At 44.4% G+C, this 20,826-nt stretch overlaps 1 protein-coding gene across 1 annotated transcript in view; it reads left to right on the top strand.

Moving 5' to 3' along the window:
- Positions 1-20,826, top strand: part of LOC132502414 (forkhead-associated domain-containing protein 1-like) — a 94,628-nt gene that overhangs the window by 18,606 nt on the left and 55,196 nt on the right. Inside the window, 1 exon segment of the mRNA XM_060118329.1 lies at positions 5,263-5,469. Coding sequence (XP_059974312.1) covers positions 5,263-5,469 — 207 coding nt within the window.

The raw sequence follows: 20,826 nt of genomic DNA on the forward strand, positions 1-20,826 counted from the left end.
AGTCATTTAAAACTTCCTGCTTGCTTTGATTTCTTAATAATGGCTTGACAGTTTTTGAGGAACTGAAAGCAGTGAAGCCTGGGAAGAGACAAACAAAATGTAACACACAGAATTTCTCTCATTCATGGGTTATCAAAGGTTCAAAGGACACAAAGATCAATGACAATGGTGATGAAGATGATGTGGGTGACATTTTCCAAAGAACGAATGTGTTTTCATTTTTTTTAATACTTTATTTTTTTGAACAGTTTTAGGTTTACAGGAAATTGAGCAGAGAATACAGAGAGTTCCCATATATCCACCCCTCCAATACACACTGTTTCCCCTATTATTAACATCATGCATTAGTGCGGTACATTTGTTACAACTGATGAACCAATATTTATATGCTATGATTAACTAAGTCCATAGTTTACATTAGGGTTCACTCTTTGCGTTGTACGTTCTTTCGTTTTGACAAATGTATAGTGACAAGTATCCACCATTACAGTATCATAAAAAATATTTTCACTGCCCTAAAATGCCCTGTGCCCCTCCTCTTCATGCTGAGCCCCAGAACCCCTGTGCCCCTGGCAAGCACTGATCTTTTACTCTCCTTATAGTTTTACTTTTTCCAGAATTTAATACAGTTGGAATCATACGGTATGTATCCTTTTCAGACTAGGTTCTTTCACTAAGCAATATGCATTTAAGATTCCTCCATGTCTTTTTTGTTATTTGATAACTCATTTATTTTTATCACTAGTATTTCATTGTATGGATGTACCACAATTTGTTTATCCATTTACCTTTTAAAGGACATCTTGGTGGCTTCCAGTTTTTGGCAGTTATGAGTAAAGATGCTGTAAGCATGTATCCAAAATACATGAGTCTTCATGGATATAGAGAACAGACTGTGGTTGCCAAGGGGGAGGGGGTTGAGGGAGAGATGGAGTGGGGGGTTGAGGTTAGCAGATGTGAGCTGTTACATCCAGGATGGAGAAACAACAAGGTCCTACTGTATAGCACAGGGAACTATATTCAATATCCTGTGATAAACCATAATGGAAAAGAATATTTTAAAAAGAATGTATATATATGTATAACTGAATCACTTTGCTGTACAGCAGAAATTAATACAACATTGTAAATCGACTACATTTCAATAAAATAAATAAATAAACAATATAAATGAGTCTTAAAAGTCAACAATAAGAAACCAAACAACCCAAGTTAAAAATGGGCAAAAGAGCTCAACAGATACCTTACCAAAGAAAATCTACAGATGTCAAATAAGCATATGAAAATATGTTAAACATCATACATCATTAAGGAATTTCAAATCAACATGAAATATCTCTTCATTTATTTAGACTACTTTGATTTCTTTCATCAACATTTTGTAGTTTTCTTCCTATACCTCTTCATATAGCTAAGTATTTTGTTAGATTTATTCCTAAGTACTTCATTTTTTTTTTTTTTGGTGCTAATGTAAATGGTGTTGTGTTTTTAATTTCATATTCCACTTGTTCATTGTTGGTATATAGGAAAGCAATTGACTTTTGTATATTAATCATGTGTCCTGCAACCTGGTTATAATTGCTCATTAGTTCCAGGAGGGCTTTTTGTCGGTTGTTTGGGATTTTCTGCATAGACAATCATGCCATCTGCAAAATGGGCAAAAGATCTGAACAAACACCTCACCAAAGAAGATTTCTTTTTCCTTCCCAATCTATCTTTTATTCTCTTTTCTTGCCTTGTTGCATTAGCTAGGACATAGAGTACAATGTTGAAAATGAGTGGTGAAAGGGGACATCTTCACCTTATTCCTGATCTTAATTGGAAAGTTTCTAGTTTCTCACCATTAAATATGACGTTAGCTTTAGGGTTTTTATAGATGTACTTTATCAGGTTGAGGAAGTTCCCCTCCATCCCTAATTTGCCAAGAGTTGTTGTGGTGGTTTGGTGGTTTGTTAGTTTATCATGGATGGTGTTTAATTTTGTCAAGTGCTCTTTTTGCATCTACTGTTAGGATAATGCGATTTCTCTTCTCTGCGCTGTTGATGTGATGGATTACATTAATGGATTTCCAAATGTTGAACCAGCCTTGCATACCTGGAATAAATCCCACTTGTCTGTGGTGTAGAACTCTTTTTATACATCACTGGATTCAATTTGCTAATATTTTGTTGAGGATTTTGCATCTATATTCATGACAGGTATTGGTCTGCAATTTTCCTGTTTTGTAATACCTTTATCTGGTTTTGCTATTAGAATAAGTTTGGCCTCACAGAATGAGCTGGGAAGTGTTCTCTCTTCTTCTATTTTCTGGAAGAGATTATTGAGAACTGATATCATTCTTTCCTTAATGTTTGATAGAATTTACCAGTGAACCCATCCAGGCCTGGTGCTTTCCATTTTGGAAGGTTATTCATTATTGATTCAAATTCTTTACTAGATATGAGTCTTTTCAGAGTATTTATTTCTCCTTGTGTGACTTTCAGTACATTGTGTCTTTCAAGGAAATGGTCCACTTCATTAACTTATAAAATCTGTGGGCATAGAATTATTCATAATATTCCTTTATTATCCCTTCATTGTCCATGAGATCAGTAGTGATGCCATCGCTTTCATTTCTGATTTGAGTAATTTGTATCTTCTCTCTTTTTTTCTTGGTTATCCTGCTAAAGGTTTGTCAATTTTACTGATCTTTACAAAAAAAAGACCAAACAGCTCTTTATTTTGCTGACTTTTCTCTATTGTTTTCCTGCTTTTTATTTCATTCATTGCTTCTTTTCTTCTGCTTGTGGTAGGCTTATATTGCTCTTCTTTCTCTAGTTTCATAAGGTGGAAGCTTAGATCTTTTCAAATGTATGCCTTCAATGCCATAAACTTCCCTCCAAGCACTGCTTTCACTGCATCTTGCAAATTTTCATAGTTTGTATTTTCATTTTAATTTAGCTCAAGATAACTTTTTATTTCCCATGAGACTTCCTCCTTGACCCATCTGTTATTTAGAGGTGTGTTGTTTAATCTCCAAATATTTGGGGATTTTCCAGCTGTCTTTCTGGTATTGGTTTCTAGCCTAATTCCATTGTGTTCTGAAAACATACTTTGCATAATTTCTATTCTTTTACATTTGTTGAGGTATATTTCGTGGCCTGGAATGTGGTCTGCTTGGTGAATGTTCCATGGGAACTTGAGAAGGATGTGTGTTTTGTTGCTGTGGGATGAAGCTGTGTGGTTGCCAGTTAGATCCAGATGATGGTAGTGCTCTTCAGTTCAACTTCATTCTTCCTAATTTTCTGCCTGGTGGGTCTGCCCATCACTGACAGAGGGCTGTTGAGGTCTCCAGCTACCATGATGGATTCATCTGCTTCTCCTTGCAGTTCTATCAGTTTTTGCCTTCCATACTTTGATGCTCTATTGTTGGGTACATACAATGAAGGACTGTTATGTCTGCTTGGAGAATCAACCCCTTTATCACTATGTATCGGCTCTCTTTATCCCTGACAACTTTCCTTCCTCTGAAGTTGGCTCTGCCTGAAATTAATAGAGCTACTCCTGCTTTCTTCTTGTGTTCCAGTATTTTAAGTGCCAAAGTGTTTGGTAGGAATTTGAAAAGTGGGTAAAGGCACAGTCATTTGAATCAGGCAAACCTGGGAACAAGCCAAGCGAGTCAAAGTGGCTGACTGTGGGCACACTTAATCGTTCTATGCCTCAGTTTCCTCATCTAAAAAACGAGTAACTATCGGACCTACTGTACAGCACAGGGTACTATATTCAATATCTTGCAGTAACCTGTGATAGAAAAGAATCTGAAAAAGAATAGATATTATATATATGTATAACTGAATTACTTTGCTGTACACCTGAAACTAATATAACATTGTAATCAACTAGACTTCAATAAAAATTAAATTTTTTGAAATGAGGAAGTATCCCTTTGAATTATTGTGAAGATGAAACGGGATAATGCAGTAAAGCACTTAGCGAATTTCCTGGCATTTGTGTAATTACACATAATGTGTCATTAATATATTCTACTAATATATGCAGTTATATTATTATCTATTCATATACTAAAAGCTATTATTAATAAAAGCTATTGGTTATAATTATATTGTGGGACATTAGTATAGATTTCTAATTCCAAGTACTCTCTATGAAAGTTGGATGAGGCACTCTGAGAAGAGTGACTTAGAAAATAGTTGCAAAGTCTCAGGCTGGAGTGGATGGCTCATAGGCAGTGTCCTGAGGAGACAGAAGACTTCGCACGTGCCCTGCAGCCCATAGTCCAGGGCGCCGGGGCCAGGGGCGATGTGATATTTCCTCCTTGGTGCCGAGTTTTGCTCATTCTTCTTATTAACGTGGTTCCACAGGAGGTTTCTGACCCCACTGACAATTCTCTGTCTGGGGTCTCTCTCTTTTGGGGGAAATGGGGTCACACCAGGGCCCCTATTGAAAAATAGATCATCTTTGGTTAGATAAATTCTGAGTAGCTTTTAAGAAGCAGCAGTAATAATTATTCACATGGGAAAAACCTTCATTGTACACCAAGGCTTTTAAAAGGTAGTTATAAAACTATGTTTTGTGGTGTGAGCTCAATGGTGTTTAAACTTTTAAAAAAGATTGTAAGCATAGAGAAAAGACTGGAAGGATGTGAACCACCGTGTTCTCAGTGCCTGCCTCTGGGGGACGGGAGTCTAAGTGATTTTAATGTCTTCTTTGTGTTTTTCTGTAGTTCTCATTTTCTGCATTATTACAAAAAACATGTTATTTTAAAAATGAATAGAAGAAACAAATGAAAACAAGAATTATTACAAAACCTCCCCTTAACTTTAACACTTGCAGTAAATGGACAGTTGTCACTTGCCAACTGAACTTTCTGGTTTGTGTTGGGCCATTTCTGCTGTCTTGCCACTCAGGACAACCAAAAGGATACTTGCATGGGATCAGAGAACTATCAAGTGGCCAATTCCTGGCCAATTCCCCCCGAGTTCCCTCTTGCCTCTGTGTTGCCTGACGCCCTACCCCAAAACTGGGCATCTATTCTGGGTCTGCTGTCAGGCTCTGGTGACCCTCCACTCACTAGCTGTGTGGCCTTAGGCAAGTCACTTAACCTCTCTGACCCTCAGCATCCTCCTCTTAAAATGAGGATTGCAGTGACCATCCAGCCAGATGAAGTGGTGAGCACATTGGGGCACCCAGTGTCAGTGGCACTAGTTATTCCTTGTTATTCCTGTTATTCCTGGCTCTGACTGTCCCCCTTCTGCATTTCAGTCTGCAGACGTCGACAACCATCACGCACTCATTGAATATAATGAGGCCGAAAGCAGCTTTGTTCTCCACGACTTCAATTCCTGCAACGGCACGTTCGTCAATGAGTGCCACATTCAGAACGTGGCTGTGAAGCTCCTACCCGGAGACATTCTGAGGTTTGGGTCCGGAGGGCTGACCTACGAACTGGTCATCGAAAACCCAGCCTCTGTGAGTACAGGCCCCTGCCGGGGTGGGGGGGCGGTGCAGAGGTGCCGTGTTGTGTCACCTTCCGTGCAGCCTAGGGCTCGGGTACGGCCACAGGTGGAGTTCGTCTGGAGCGCGTCACTCTTGCTTTCGCGATTCTGCGAAGTTCAGCCCCACTGCGTGGGTGCCCGGGGAGAGCGAGTCCTCGCGCCCTCTTCTGGGCATTTCATGGAATTACCTGCGAGGGTTGCCTAGCGAGCAGCCCGGAGAGAGAGCGTTTTCCTGAAAAGTGAAGGTAGGCGAGGGGAGGTGGAAAGCAGGTGTGTGCTTTTGAAGATGCAGAGATGGATGCTTCCTTTTTAGGCAGATCAGTGCTCTGCAACTTCCTAGCTTTGCGACCTCGGCCAGGGTTCTCTGCGTGCCTGGGTCTGGGTCTTCTCAGCGGTGCAGGGCGTTGAGAGAGTATCTATGTACAAAAAGTCAAAGTCTCTGGCCAGAGTAGACGCTCAAGGCCTGCCAGCTGTTATCACGCCGGATCAGAAATGTTCCCGGGATCAGGACCTAAAGTATGGCCCCAGCTTAAGCGGAACGTAAGCCAAAATTCGCCCAGCAAAGCTCAGTCACAAGAAGTATCTGGTTCAGTAGGGAGGCAGGATGGGGGCTGCTTAGCAACACAGTCCTGGGTCAGAACCCCAGCTCTGCCACTGGCCTACTCGGTGCGCTCTTGCACAAGCCATTGGACCCCTCGGAACCTCGGTTTCCTCATCTACAAAATGGGGCCAACGACAGCAATGACCTTGCAGGCTTATCTCGAGGGCTAAATGAGATGCTTATCATTGTAAAACTCCCAGAATAATGCCCATTCGTGGTGAGAACACACTTAATACCTGTAGTGTGTGTCCCACCGAGATGGTGTGTTAACCTCACTCGCCAGCACCAAGAACGCTGCATGGGCTGAGACCTCCGAGGCTTAAAGTCCTTTCTGGGACGAGGCTGGGTATAAATAAATAAAGTTTAGAGAATCTAGACAGAATCCTGGGGTGTGGGTCCCCTAGGCAGCCTTAAATACTCACTCAGAGAAGATCAGCACCGACCCTCAGGCTGCAGGGCCCGTGACACCGCATCCACCACGTTTGGCTTTGAAAATCTGGGGCAGTTTTCTCCTGCTGCTTCTCAGCCCCCTTTTCCTCCTTGGACCAACATTAAAGTGTGCTCACTTGTGGGATGCACTGGGATCCACTGGCCGCCCTGAGGAGGGGCTCCTGACCCAGAAGGTGTTGACCTGATCAGGGGTTCTCAAAATGGGTTCTAAGGATCCCCCTCGTCAGAAGCACGTGGGGAGCAGACCCACAGTGCAGATCTGGGCTTCACCCCAGGCCTGAGGACTCATACTTAGGATTCCCAGATGAAATACAGGACACCCAGTTAAATCTGAATTTCAGATAAGCAACAAATAATTTTTATGTACAGGTGTGGCCCAACTATTGCAAGGAACCACTTATGCTGAAAAAATTATTTGGTGTTTATCTGAAATTCAGATTTAACGGACACCCTATAGTTTATTATATATTGATTTATTCATTTCTTTATTTATGCGAAATCTGGCAACCATACACATTCTCCCTGGGAGTAGGGCCTGGGAATATGCATTCTCACAAGCTCCTTGATGATTCTGATGCATCGCCAATAGGAGGGAAACCGAAATTTAGAATCATTTGTCTGGAACACCTACAGAATTTTTTAGGGATCAAAGAAAAGGGGATTTCACACTCCCAAGCCTGAAAATCCAAGTTCATGAAGTTTGATTCAATGTGCCCCAACATGTCTGATTCCAAGAAATTTTCAGGAATGTTCAGTAAAATTACAGGTTCCCAGGCCCCCTCCCTGGGAAATTCTGACTCTGTGGCTTGCCTGTGGGGAGAAGAATAGGGGAGCAACAAATAATATCTGCATTTTTTTCTTTTTTTTTCCTACAAAGATATTTATTGAAATATTATTGATAGGGGCATAAAATTTGAAACCTAAATTTCCATCCAAAGGGGGCATTGTTTAATAAATTATATTGTTTAATATATTATAAGGAGTTTAATATATTATAAGGAGTTCATTTATATATGGAATACTGTTCTGCCTTTTTCAAACACAGCTTTCTTGAGATATAATTGACATGCCATAAACGGCACATGTTTAAAGTCTGTAAGTGGATGGGCTTTGACATGTGTGTACAACTGTGAAACCATAGCCACAATCAAGACAGTGAACAGCTCCTTCATCCTCCAAAGTTTCCTCCGGATCACAGAATGTGTTTGTTTGCTTGCTTGCTCTTAACAGCTTCACTGAAGTACAATTTACATAACAGAAACGTCACTCATTTGAAGTGTCCAATTCAATCAATTTGAATATATTGATGGAGTTGTTCAGCCATCACCACAACCTGCTCTCAGAACATTTTCATACATTTCTATCACCCCAAACGTAGGAGAAACCTTGGAGGTATTTCATTTTGGGGTTTGTTTTTAACTTTTAATTTTCAAAATTATGGTAAAATACACATAAAATTTACCATCTTAACCATGTTTCAGTGTACAGTTCACAGTGGCATTAAATCTATTCACACTGTTGTGCAGCCATCACCCCCATCCATCTTCAGAACTTTGTTCATCTTCCCAAACTGAAAGTCTAAGCCCATCACATCAAACCCCCTGCTTCCTTCCTCCCCTCCCACCATGCTGTGTGTGTGAATTGGACTATTCTAGGTTCCTCATATAAATGGAATCTTACATTGTTTGTCCTTTTGCGATCATCTTATTTCACTTAGTATGATATCCACATGGTTCATTCCAATTGAATATTTCATTGTATGGATTCACCACATTTTGTTTATCTGCTCATCCATCCATGGCCACTTGGGTTGCTTCCACCTTTTGGCCATTTTGAGTAAGTTTGTTATGAACACGTGTGTACAACTATGGAATGGGGACTTTATTTTACAAGGTGCTTCTTATATAATTGTGGGAAAAAGTGATGACGACCTCTAACCTTGAGTAGATAAGACGGAAGAATATGTTTTGTAAGAAGAGAAACCAGGAGAGCAGCAGGAGGAATCACTGACGTGAACAGCACTGTGCTAAGCAATTCACCTGCTCTCCCTTATTTCACGCTCACAGCAACCTATGAGATGGGTTCTCCCATGATCCCCATTTTACAGACAAGGAATCCGAAACTCAGAGAGGTTAAGTAATTTCCCCAGGGCCACACAGCTAGTCAGTGCAAATTAAACACTATCCCCACTTGTGGAAAAAGGAGGGGAGAAAACCATTTAGTCTGATGCTAGCTGGAGCAGTAGCCTTGACTGGTTTTCACACCGAGGAAAGCATACTCTCACGGTCACTCGAATATACACGGATTTGTTCAATTCTTATTCCTACACGCACTTGCACCTTGCTTCTTTCCTCGCTTGACTGCAGGCAGCTGCACAAGTGTTCCCCTGGCCTGTGCCCAGGGCACTTTGCAGGACTCTCCCCAACCCCATCTTCTCAAAAGCGCTCTCTGCCGGGGCGTCCCCAGCTTGAGAAGCTTCCATCCATGACGCTCATATTCATGGAGGGGTCCTTTGCAGCATCCGTGTGAGGGCGGCCTGTGGACTGACTGACACCTTCCTACAAATTCCACTTCCTGATGACCCCAACCTGCTGGCTGTTTAAAAGAAGAGAAAGGAAGAGGGGAAAAAGGGAGAGGTATTGAAGAGCATCTCTCATCAAATATTTTGAAGCCCAGTTTTTCTAAAAAATTTGTGGCCGTCTTGCTTCCGGCATATTCTTGTTTCCAATTGATTTTGGGGTCCCTGGTGAGGGCGCTGTGTGTCCTCCTTGGATGGAGTTTCCACGGAGGACTGCCCTGATATCATACAGATTAAGTATGATGAGGACTGTTCTTCTCCCGACAAAGAGTTCCCAAATGAAAGCATGTATTTCAGGTTTTGTGGTGACCCTAACCAATAGAGGAGGGTGTGACAGCATTTTATTGGGGGGGGGGGGGAGGTGCGGGGCGGTTAGGAATCCAGATGTGTTTGCAGATGTCACAGTGGTTAGAGCACGTGCCCGGAGGTCAGGCTGACTCCAGCGCCGTCCCAGCCCTGCTCTTGACCGGCTTTTATACGGGACGTGCACAAATCATCTACCTCTCAGAGCCTCGGTCCCCACTCCTGTAACAATAGTTCCTACCACCTTGAGTGACTGTGGTATGAAGTGGGCAAAGTGCGTAAATTGCTTAGTCCAGCGTCTGGCACCTAATAAGCACATGATAACCCTCAGCTTTAGAGTCAAGCAAACCAGCATGGAGCAGCCAAGATGCCTCCTTTGTAAGTGTCCTTTTGGACAGGGAAACCTCCCAAGACCTGCCCCCGCTAGCAGATAAATACATTTGCAGATAAATTACCCTTAGAATAACATACAAGATGGAAAAATATGAAGAAAAACTTTTGTTTGACGAAGTGCATTGGCAGCCAGGTTGTGCCTAGGACCATCCTTTTTTTTTTTTTTTTTTTTTGCGGTCGCGGGCCTCTCACTGTTGTGGCCTCTCCCGTTGCAGAGCACAGGCTCTGGACGTGCAGGCTCAGCTGCCATGGCTCACAGGCCCAGCCACTCCGCGGCATGTGGGATCATCCGGGACTGCGGCACAAACCCGTGTCCCCTGCATCGGCAGGTGGACTCTCAACCACTGCACTACCAGGGAAGCCCCCAGGACCATACTGTGTAAATTATAGCTCTCTCATCAAAGTATTACCTAGGGCTGCCATGTTGCACAACTCCAGGGTCACCATTCACAACGTAGTCCATGTGGATGGCGCCCAATGAAGCTGTGCAGGAGATAACCCGCAGGGCCATCTGCAATGCCCTGAAGCAACCGTTGATTAATCCCATAGAGTCTTGGCACCAGGCGTGGGAAATTGAAGTCCCAGAGTCAGGTGTGCCGCCGTGTTGTAGGTTTTGTGTGTTGTTGCCTTTACTCGTGCTTTCTGAGCTCTGGGAAAGGAGGTGTGGAAACAAGCTGTGCTAGTCACAGTGGCGCCGTTCTTACAAGGCAGCTGAGTAAGGAAACCCACGTCACCCATATGTATCAATCATGTCTTTCTCTGTTCTGAAATACGGCAAAACTCATGGAAATGGTCAGAATGAAAAAGGAAGCCAGGCGCCACAAATGACGTGCCGAGTTGTTCCATGAGGGGGTTGACAGCTCCTTGGCGGCAGCCCCCATCCCCATGACTGCCTGTGTCTGGCCTTCCCTGTAGCCTGCTCTGCCCTGTTCCCAGTCCAGCCAGACTCTCACACGTGGCTCCTGGATACTGTCTTCTGTCCCTGCAATGTCATGACTTCCTGTCTTGTGAGAAGAGCGCCCTCTGTCGGCCAATATTCCTTGCTGCTTTAATGGGGAAGCTCTGCAGAACACAATCGAGAAAGCAAGGGCTTTGGAGTTGGATGGAGCCAAGTTGAAATGCCAGCTGCAACTGACTTTACCTTTCTGAGCTTCAATTTCCAATGTCTGCCAAGGAGCTACTCATTAATCCCAGGTCCCCTTTCCCCCTTCAGTTGTTTTTATAGAGGTCCCTGGGACCACCCCTATCATGGCATAAACTGAGGCTCAGAGAGTTTCAGTGACTTCCCCAAGGTTAGGCATCAGTCTTATAGATCCAGAGCCAGGATTAAAAGCCAGCTCTCCTGAGTCTTTTGGAGGCTTTTCCTAATAGCACGAAGCATCGTGGGGCCGTGAGAGCCCAGGCAGGTCCTTCACTGCCCAGAGGTTAAGGAAGGTCTTGCAATCCCCAGTCCAACCTGCAATTTCACACGCTGACAGGGGATGATTCATTATGTGGGTAAAAACGAAAGCCACTGATAATAGAAGAAAATGCATTTTCAGTTATCTGGCTTCCTCGCTTGTTTGGCTCCACTAACTTAGTTTTAGGCTGCACTAACGCAGGATCTTAGTTCCTCCACCGGGGATCAAACCTGCACCCCCTGCTTTGGAAGCGTGGAGTCTTAACCACTGGACGGCCAGGGAGGTCCCTGGCTCCACTAACTTTTTTTCTTTAATTATTTTATTAATTTTATTTATTTATTTTTGGCTGCGTTGGGTCTGCGTTGATGCGCGCGGGCTTTCTCTAGTTGCGGCGAGCGAGAGCTACCCTTAGTTGCAGTGCGCGGGTTTCTCATTGCGGTGGCTTCTCTTGTTGCGGAGCATGGGCTCTAGGTGCGTGGGCTTCAGTAGTTGTGGCTCACGCGCTCAGTACTTGTGGCTCGCGGGCTCTAGAGCACAGGCTCAGTAGTTGTGGCCCATGGGCTTAGTTGCTCCGCGGCATGTGGGATCTTCCTGGACCAGGGCTCGAATCCCTGTCCCCTGCACTGGCAGGCGGATTCTTAACCACTGTGCGCCCAGGGAAGTCCACCCACTAACTCTTTACCAGGGATATGGCTGCGGTTCCTGGACAAATTCAGTTGCCCCCTTTCTTCTTCTGTTTTGACGATGGTGATCATACCTGATGGCTAATGTTTTATACTCATTTATTATGGACCAGGAAGTGTTCCCAGCATTTCACGTGCACTATCTCACCCACTTCTCACAGACTAAGAAATGGCTGTTAGTATCCCTATGTCTTCCAGACAAGGCACAGAAATGACACACTCGTCAGGGTCCCAGAGAAGGAGCAGAGCTGGGAGCCGGACCAGAGTCTGTGTGACGCCGGATCCCAAGCTCTTAACCCGAGGTCGGCACGGTATGGCCCAGGGCCAAGTGCGGGCCATCGCCGGTTTTTGTAAAGTTTCCTGGGAACACAGCCATCCCATTCATTTCAGTATTGCCTGTGTTGTGGGCTACAAGGGCAGAGTAAGCTGGGCAGATCCTATGGCCCACAGGGCTGGAAATGCTTACTGTCTGGCTCTACAGAAAACGTTTACCAGCCTCTGCTTGGAACACTATGCTGTCCTGCCTCTTTCATTTGACTTGGTTTCTAAAAGAAGAACTTAAAATAGAGGGGGGAGCTGGGGAGAAAGAATTCACTCAGATTGAGCCTTACTGTGTGCCAGGAAATGTGCTGGTTAATTGCTTAAGTTTACTGAGGAATAAGAAGAAAGAGACAAGCTGGAAAACTAAATTTTGAACAGTCTTTTCAATAGCTCTTTAAAAAAGAGCTGGAAATATGTGGTTCTAAATATACATACACATATATATGCATTTGCAAATATAGTAATAATATAATTACATTGACATGGATCTGATAAATATACTAGACATTAACCTATTATATATACAACAGATGCATATTACAAATTTTGCCTGTTTCTTCAACTGGAAAGTTTTCTTTTAAAACTGTGGACTGTTGGGAATTCCCTGGTGGTCCAGTGGTTAGGACTCAGTGCTCTCACTGCTGAGGGCCTGGGTTCAATTCCTGGTCAGGTAACTAAGATCCCACAAGTGCACGGCGAGGCCAAAAAACGAAATAAATGAAACTATGGAATGTCTTCCCTGAGTAACTTTTGAAGCAGAAATTTGGGGTTTGTAGTCTGAAGCCTGCTGTAGCTAGAGAGCTATTTATCTATCAAAGTTTCTCTAAGCAGCGTTTTACTACTTGTCTTATGATTGGTTCCTTGGTCTTAAATCATTCTTCTCTGGAGATGCTGCTTTACTTTTATAAGTGGAAAGGTAAATTTGGTGCATGATGACAGTCTGGTGGGTTTTATTTGAGCATGTCATAACCTTTAAAACAACTTTCACTCTGAGTACATAGTGATGCTTATGCTAAAGTCTCAATAAGCATACTGTCCAGGAAATTTCATTTTTGCAAGTGTCAGAAAACCAACTAAAACTAGCCTAGGCAAAAAAAAAAAAAAGCTCATGGAACTGAAAAGGCCAAAAGCTGCAGCTTAGGCCCAGCTGGATCCAGGCGCCCAAATCATGGTCAGGAATCTGACTCTTTCTTCCCTGTTAGCTTCCCAATCTCAGACAGACTCTTGCCTCACCTGTAGGAAAGTGGCCAGCAGCAGCCCCAGCATCCTACAAAGTAGCAGTTCCAGGGAAAGAGCCAGCATCTTCATTGACACTGGCTTGGATCACGTGGCTTCCCCTGAACCAATCCCTGAGGCCAGGGGCCAGGAATGCTCTGATTGGCCAGGCCTGGGTTATGGTCTCACCCCTGGGGTGGAAGGGTCAGAATTCTATGGACTCAGGATTGTCAGGGAAAGGGTGTCTTCCCTGCAAAAAAATTAAGGTGCCCATCCAGAAGATGGAAGAAATGGATGTGGGGGAGGCAAAAACAAAGAAGATGTCCATGACATTAGGAAGCATTCCTATTGCCTAAGTGGAGCCTTCCTAACGGGATTTGCCACTAGGGATGTGGGGGTAGGAAAATGACGAATAATCCACTTTTCCATTGGAAAAGTCCCAGGCCAGTCTCCAAGGAAGCAGAGTTGCTCATTTCTCTCCTGTGGTGAACAGGTGTGATGAGAAGCTCAGAGTCAGGGCCTTAGTTGTCCATCCCCAAGAAGGGTGGTGTTTCAACATTCCTGGGACCTCTGAATAGGGCCCGTTCTTGAGGAGGATGTGGCTTTACTGTACCGGGGGTTGAGGAGCCGGCAACTGAGTGAATGACCAGAGAGCGTGGTGCCCTTCAGAACAAAACCTCTTTCTGGTCAAGCTTTGTCATCTCCTACCTGACCTTGCAGGATTTCCTCTACCCTGTGCTCTTACAGGTCCTGTGGGGACTTAATGATATGATGAGAACTCCTGAGGCTGGGTGTTTTATATCAAAGGCGATTTCCCGAGACCAGTGAAGTGGAGGGCACGGGGCAGCAGGCAGCCTCAGGCTCGGCCTCCGCAGCAAAAACTCACACACAAGGACCCCTGAGGCTGTGTTGTCACCAGATGTCTACAGGCGATGCAGATGACATCGGGGGAGGTGGAGACGGGAGCGCGGGCTGAACCCTTAGCATCCTGCTGAGAGAGAACCCGGACCCGGCCAGGAACCGGGCCGCGTCCTGCTTCCTCTGGCAGACCACACCCTTTGTTACCAAACCAGAACCACGTTGCTCCTTCTCTAAACTTAGTTGATGATCATTCATTCATTCATTGATTCATTCTGTCTCTCTAACTGGCAAGACCGAATTGAAGCAGGCCAAGTCTAGGGGTAGCAAAAGCTATTTGCAAAAATCCGGCTGTTTTCTCATTAGATTCTATTTCCCATTTTATGGACTGACCAGGAAGCTGATTAGAACTTGAAAGGAAAGGAAAAACCGTAAGATTGAAGATTTACAAGAAAATGGGAAAATTAGATGGGCCAGATCTCCTTTAACACAGCTGGGAAAACCCCAAACGAATGGCTTTTCTGAACAGCTCAAAGGGACTTAATTCTTTTAAGTTCCAAAACCTAAAAATAATGTATAACTTGGCGGTTCTGTGTTCTAAATGTATAACCCTGATTTCTCACACTGAAACCCCGTACATGATTTACCCTTTTCTTGGGGACATAGAATTATTACCCGTCTCTGAGTTACGGTGACACCCCGGGAGCTGTTGAGATAAAGGCCATTTGTCCTGGCACCAAGTAGCACCCTCTCCTGGCTTCTGAGATCTACTGGCCATGTTTTCTAGTCTCCATTCTGTCTTTCCAGGTCCATGGCTCCTCCATGCTGTGGTCAGTGTCCCTGCTCGCCACCATCACCCCTACCCCCCAGGCCCTTCCAGACCATGGGAATTAAGCTCCACATCTATGTATGTTAAATTCTTCTGTAAGGAAGCCGGTCTCTTCTCCCTCCTTTATGTACTTACTCACTAATGTATCTATGTCAGTATGGATCCATGTATACTGATTTTACACTTTGAGTTATCATCCAATACTCATTAACTGGTTCATCGCTCAAATTCTTCCAGCCTTGGCCACTGGGAGCTCTTTCAGATTGCTTGCTGTGTCCTTGAGCATCTCCCCACCTTTTCGTTTGGGGCACTTCCTTACTCTCTGCTGTTACAAGATGCGCCAGGCTTAGCATGTGTTTTCCCCATCCCAGCCCCAGAATCAAAGTGCTTTTTATTTACACTCCATTTGCCAACTGTTCAGCTCAGTCAGCGAACACCTACCATGAGTAGCAGGCACTCTGCTGGGTGCCAGCACAGCCAGCAATGGGCTGGTAAATATTTAATGACCAGCTCTCTGGAAAAAGTAAAGTACATGGATGCACAGCATAAGGTTTACTGATATAAAGAATGTGTAGCACAGTCTTTCCATGTAACAAGATATACAGTACTCTTTCTTGTAAATTCTATATAGCTAGCTGAGTCTCACAGCATGCTTTCATTGACTTTAGGTGAACTCTTGTATCCATAGCCAATTTCTCATTGCAGTTGACGAATGAGAGAGTTCCCAACCTGAGCACTCGTGGGTATTTTTGGATATTTTGTAGTTATGAATAATACAGGTGAAAAAAGAAAGACGTTAGAACTTCACATGTTCATCAGTGACATGAGTGACTTTGTTGCTGCATCAGAGAATAATTTTTAAATACTGGAAGAACGTTTCCCCAATTTTTTGCTCTACTCATAACATAACGGCTAAGACACAACATGCTTTTGTATAATCTGCATTGTTAACATTTTCTCCATTACCGTCTTAAGTCTAGGCAATCAACAAAACAAACAAACAATCAAAATCAAGCTCTACATGAACCACCATTATTAAACCTATTTATAAAACTTTTTAAAAACCAAGCCCTCATTTATAACATTTCCTGATTTCTATGGTGTAATACTCCCTCCACGGTCAGTTTCAAGCTCCCAATGACACAGCCCTGAATACAGAGAAGGAAAGAGAAGTGTGGTAACACATTACTATGTAACATTTCCAACAGAAACATATAGTACAGTGAAATAACCTCAAGAGCATAGGTAATAATAAAATAGAGTAAAATAATTAGGAAAGGGTGAGTTTTAAGTTTGTATAACCTTTGTTTCTGATATAATTTAATTGTAAACTTATGTAAGTTAATTCTTATTAATGGCTGTGTTTATCAACCAGTTGGCAAAATTCCTGGACATTTAACAATCGGTTCTCGGGAGCAGGTACCAGCTGGGCCCAGGACTCCTCTGGTACAGCAGTGAACATACCACAGGTCTTCCCGGATGGAGGCTGGGGTCCTCTGAGCTGCTTCCAGGGTGTGGCATGTAACAGATGAATAACACTTCCATAAGACAGTTGTCAGTGTTCCTAGAAAATCCCATTTCTAAGTAGCCCATGCGATGTCTTGTGTTTTTTCACACCATCTAATGTTCATTTCCTTTTTTTAACTTGGAAAATATCCTATCATTCACTAACCAATCGTCTAAGATCCGTTTGTGAGTATGGAAAGCAGGTAATAAATCATGACTTCGAGTAACCTAGAAGTCCTAAGAGTACAGGTATTGGAGTCAAATTGTGTCACCACTTCCTGGCTGTGAGACGTTGGGCAAGTCATTTAACCTCTCTGAGCTTCAGTTTCTTAATCTACACAATGAGGGGTAAAATGCCTCCTCCAAGATTATTCTGGAGATCAGATGAGACCACATGCATTAAGTGCCCAGCACAGTCTGTGGCACCTCTGTGGGTTCTCTACACAGTGGCTCATAGCCTTTGTATTGTCCACAATTACTTACAAATGGCAGAGCACATAACAAGCTCTCCAAGGGCAAGGTCTAAGTTTCCACCTTCTCTGCAGGCTCCAGGGCGTCCTGGCAGAATTCACGTGTACTGTAGGCACTCGATGTGCAAACTACTTTGAATTTTTTTTAGGGTCTCCTGTTCAACTTATACTCTTTACAGGGTTAGAAGCAGATATTGGAGAAATAACACAAAGAACAAGTAGATAATTTGAAAAAAAATGGATAGTGATCTCTTGAGTAAATCATTGACCCGTGTTTATTAAAGCTAATATAATTTCAGCCGTGGATGTGGTCATGGTTAATCCAGGTGGTTGACAACCTGCTTTTTTTTTTTTTTTTTTCGGTACACGGGCCTCTCACTGTTGTGGCCTCTCCCGTTGTGGAGCACAGGCTCCAGACGCGCAGGCTCAGCGGCCATGTCTCACGGGCCTAGCCGCTCTGCGGCATGTGGGATCTTCCCGGACCGGGGCATGAACCCATGTTCCCTACATGGGCAGGCGGACTCTCAACCACTGAACTACCAGGGAACCCCCAACCTGCTGTTTTAAAGGTAGTATGGAAAAGAAATCAGGAGTATCACATATGCTACCTCAAAAACAAAACAAAAAACCCAACCATGGCAACATACCATATGGTCAGAGAACAGACACAAAGAAAGAGAAAAGGCATTAGCGTGTATTTTTAAACTAAAGTTTCTAAAAACAGACTTGAAGACTTCCCTGGTGACACAGTGGATAAGAATCCACCTGCCAGTGCAGGGGACACAGGTTCGAGCCCTGGTCTGGGAAGATCCCACATGTCGTGGAGGAACTAAGCCCATGCGCCACAACTACTGAGCCTGCGCTCTAGAGCCCACGTGCCACAACTGCTGAGCCCATGTGCCCCAGCTACTGCAGCCCATGCGCCTAGAGCCCACACTCCGAAACAAGAGAAGCCACCACAAGGAGAAGCCTGCGCACCACAACAAGAGTAGCCCCCCGCTCGCCGCAACTAAAGAAAGCCTGCACATAGCAACGAAAACCCAACACAGACAAAAATAAATAGAATTAAATCTAAAATAAATCAATAATAAAAATAGACTTGTTGATAACTGACCTTGACCCCATGCTTCCTGTACAGCCCAGAGCTGGCTTTTAATGTGAGTCTTCTTCTTATGTTTGCTTTTCTCCCTGCCTGTTTCGTTGTAGTTACCAGCAGCAATTTCTGAGAAAACCTTGACCTTCCCTTTGATAAAGCAAGCCAGGAAACTAGAGAAAACCAACTTTAACCATCCAACTAAAGCTACCCTCAACCAACACGCTTCAGAGAAAAAAAAAAAAACAACTTTATTTTTAAATTTTTATACCCGAAGAGCTTGGAGTCTCTGCTGCGTTTATACATCTTTGGCTCCTTCCCACTAGGGGCCCTATCGTTCGGGCTCTGTGTGCTGCAAGCAACAGAAACCAGCTCTAGCCAGCCTCAGGGATGGAGCACTTCAGGGTAGCACCCCAGCCAGTGCTCAAAACCAGCTTCCTTATTTTCCCCACCATGTTCACAGCAGCATAGTTATAATAGCCAAGAGGTATAAACCACCCAAGTGCCCATGACGCTTAATGGATAAACAAAATACACTCTAAACTGTATGGTGGAATATTATTGAGCCTTAAAAAGGAAGGAAGGGCTTCCCTGGTGGCGCAGTGGTTGAGAGTCCGCCTGCCGATGCAGGGGACACGGGTTCATGCCCCAGTCCGGGAGGATCCCACATGCCGCGGAGCGGCTGGGCCCGTGAGCCATGGCCGCTGAGCCTGTGCGTCCAGAGCCTGTGCTCCACAACGAGAGAGGCCACAGCAGTGAGAGGCCCGCCTACCACACACACACAAAAATAATAAAATAAAAGAAGGAAATTCTGACATGTTACAACATGGATGAACCTTGAGGGCATTATGCTAAGTGAAATACGCCAGTCACAAAAAGACAGGTACCATGTGATTTCACTTATTTGAGGTACTTGGTACTTAGAGTAGTCCAATTCATAGAGAAAAATTGTTGGTCACCACAGGCTGGGTGGCGGAGGGAATGGGGAGTTGTTGTCTAATGGTTAATAGAGTTTAGGTTTTGCAAGACGAAAAAGTTCTGGAGATCCATCTCACAGAAATGTGACTATACTTAACACCACTGAACTGTATACTTTAAAATGGCTAAGATGATAAATTTTATGTTGCAGGTTATTTACCACAATTTGAAAAATAAATAAACAGCTTCCCTCTCTCCATGTCTGGGCTCCACTCCCTCATGCTGGCTGCATTCTGAAGTCCCACCAGGTCACTCCAGATCCTGGTGTCCAGCCAAGTCTTCTTGGTTCTCCTTGGCTCTGATTGGATCACGTGCCCCACCACTGAACCAATCAGTATGTCCAGGGAGTGTGATTGGTTGATTGCTTAGCCCCACCCACAGCAATGGGCCGACAGATTGGGAGGGAGATTCCCAGAAGAGCCAGGTGGGTTGCGGCCTGTCCACTACGGCAGTGAACCACTTGAGGCATGAGATATGAGCACTCCCTTCAGCACCCTGGCAGTTAGTGGGCAGTGAGGCACATCTACGTGAGCATCCCAGCACAAAAGGGAATTCCTCCACACTACCCGTGGTCTCTCGATTTGTTTTCTATCAGGCGGGGGTAAAACATATTCAAATTTCCCCCTTCCCACCTTCAGCCCTTTCATTCGATAAATCTTTATTAAATCGATGAGGAAAGGTTGTAGGAATGATTGAGGCAAGACAGCCCCAGAGGAGAGGACGGGAAGGGATCGGATGGATGGAGAAGTGAGTGCAAGGCAGGAGCAGGACACCTCAGCTTCTGAAAGGAGAGAAAGGAAGAAAGCTTAGGTGGAGACCGAGGTGCCCACAGTGGAGAGAAATTCGAATCTTCACATAAGGTAACAGAGTTCTGGAACACTGCCAAGTCCGTTCCTGAAACAGGTTTCAACAGGGCCAGTGTCATCATAAATGCTGGGCCAGGTGTCGCCAGGCAATTGGAGTTTGATTTTCCCGAACAGTGTTCTCCCTGACTCCAAAAAAGTCTTCAGGGGAATTCACCAGATTCTTGACTTGGCTGGGAAAGACTGTAGCTAAAAGACTGGTTTGGGAACCTGAGTGAGTGGAGAACCTTCCTCTTGAATACAATCCAGCTGGAGCTATAGGAAGTTCTGTCTGCCAGTGCTCCTATTTCAGAAGCATTCTGTCCTGTTTCTCATTATGTGTCTGCAGTCTGCAGAAAGAGAAACGTGACCGCCACAGGAGGCAAACCTTTGAACTTAGCTTCTTCCTTGAAAAGTGTGTTTTTTTCTGCCAAGAGACTGGGGGGGGGGGGTGCAGAGAAGGGAGAGAGAGACCGAGAGGGAAAGAGCTTTCCAGAACCCCAGTCCCACCACCCTCTCCACCACCACCTGAGCTTGGTGAAGTCCTTAACCTCTCCAAGCCTCATTTGTAAGCTAGGAATAAGGAGAGCTCCTCCCCTTCAGGGCTATCGCGAGAATCGGTGAGTATTTACAATAAATGGTAGCATTCACGATGTCACGGTTTAACCACTAGGCACGGGGAAGGACGGCCACAACAGCATTAACCAAGACAAAGCCAGGTGTCAGCACCTCTCAGCCTTTGCTTCTCCCGGTTTACATGGATTTTGATGTGCTCTCTAATGAAAGTAGATACAGACATCTTCCGCTGGAT

This window comes from Mesoplodon densirostris, chromosome 2, assembly GCF_025265405.1.
Source record: "Mesoplodon densirostris isolate mMesDen1 chromosome 2, mMesDen1 primary haplotype, whole genome shotgun sequence".
Taxonomy (NCBI): domain Eukaryota; kingdom Metazoa; phylum Chordata; class Mammalia; order Artiodactyla; family Ziphiidae; genus Mesoplodon; species Mesoplodon densirostris.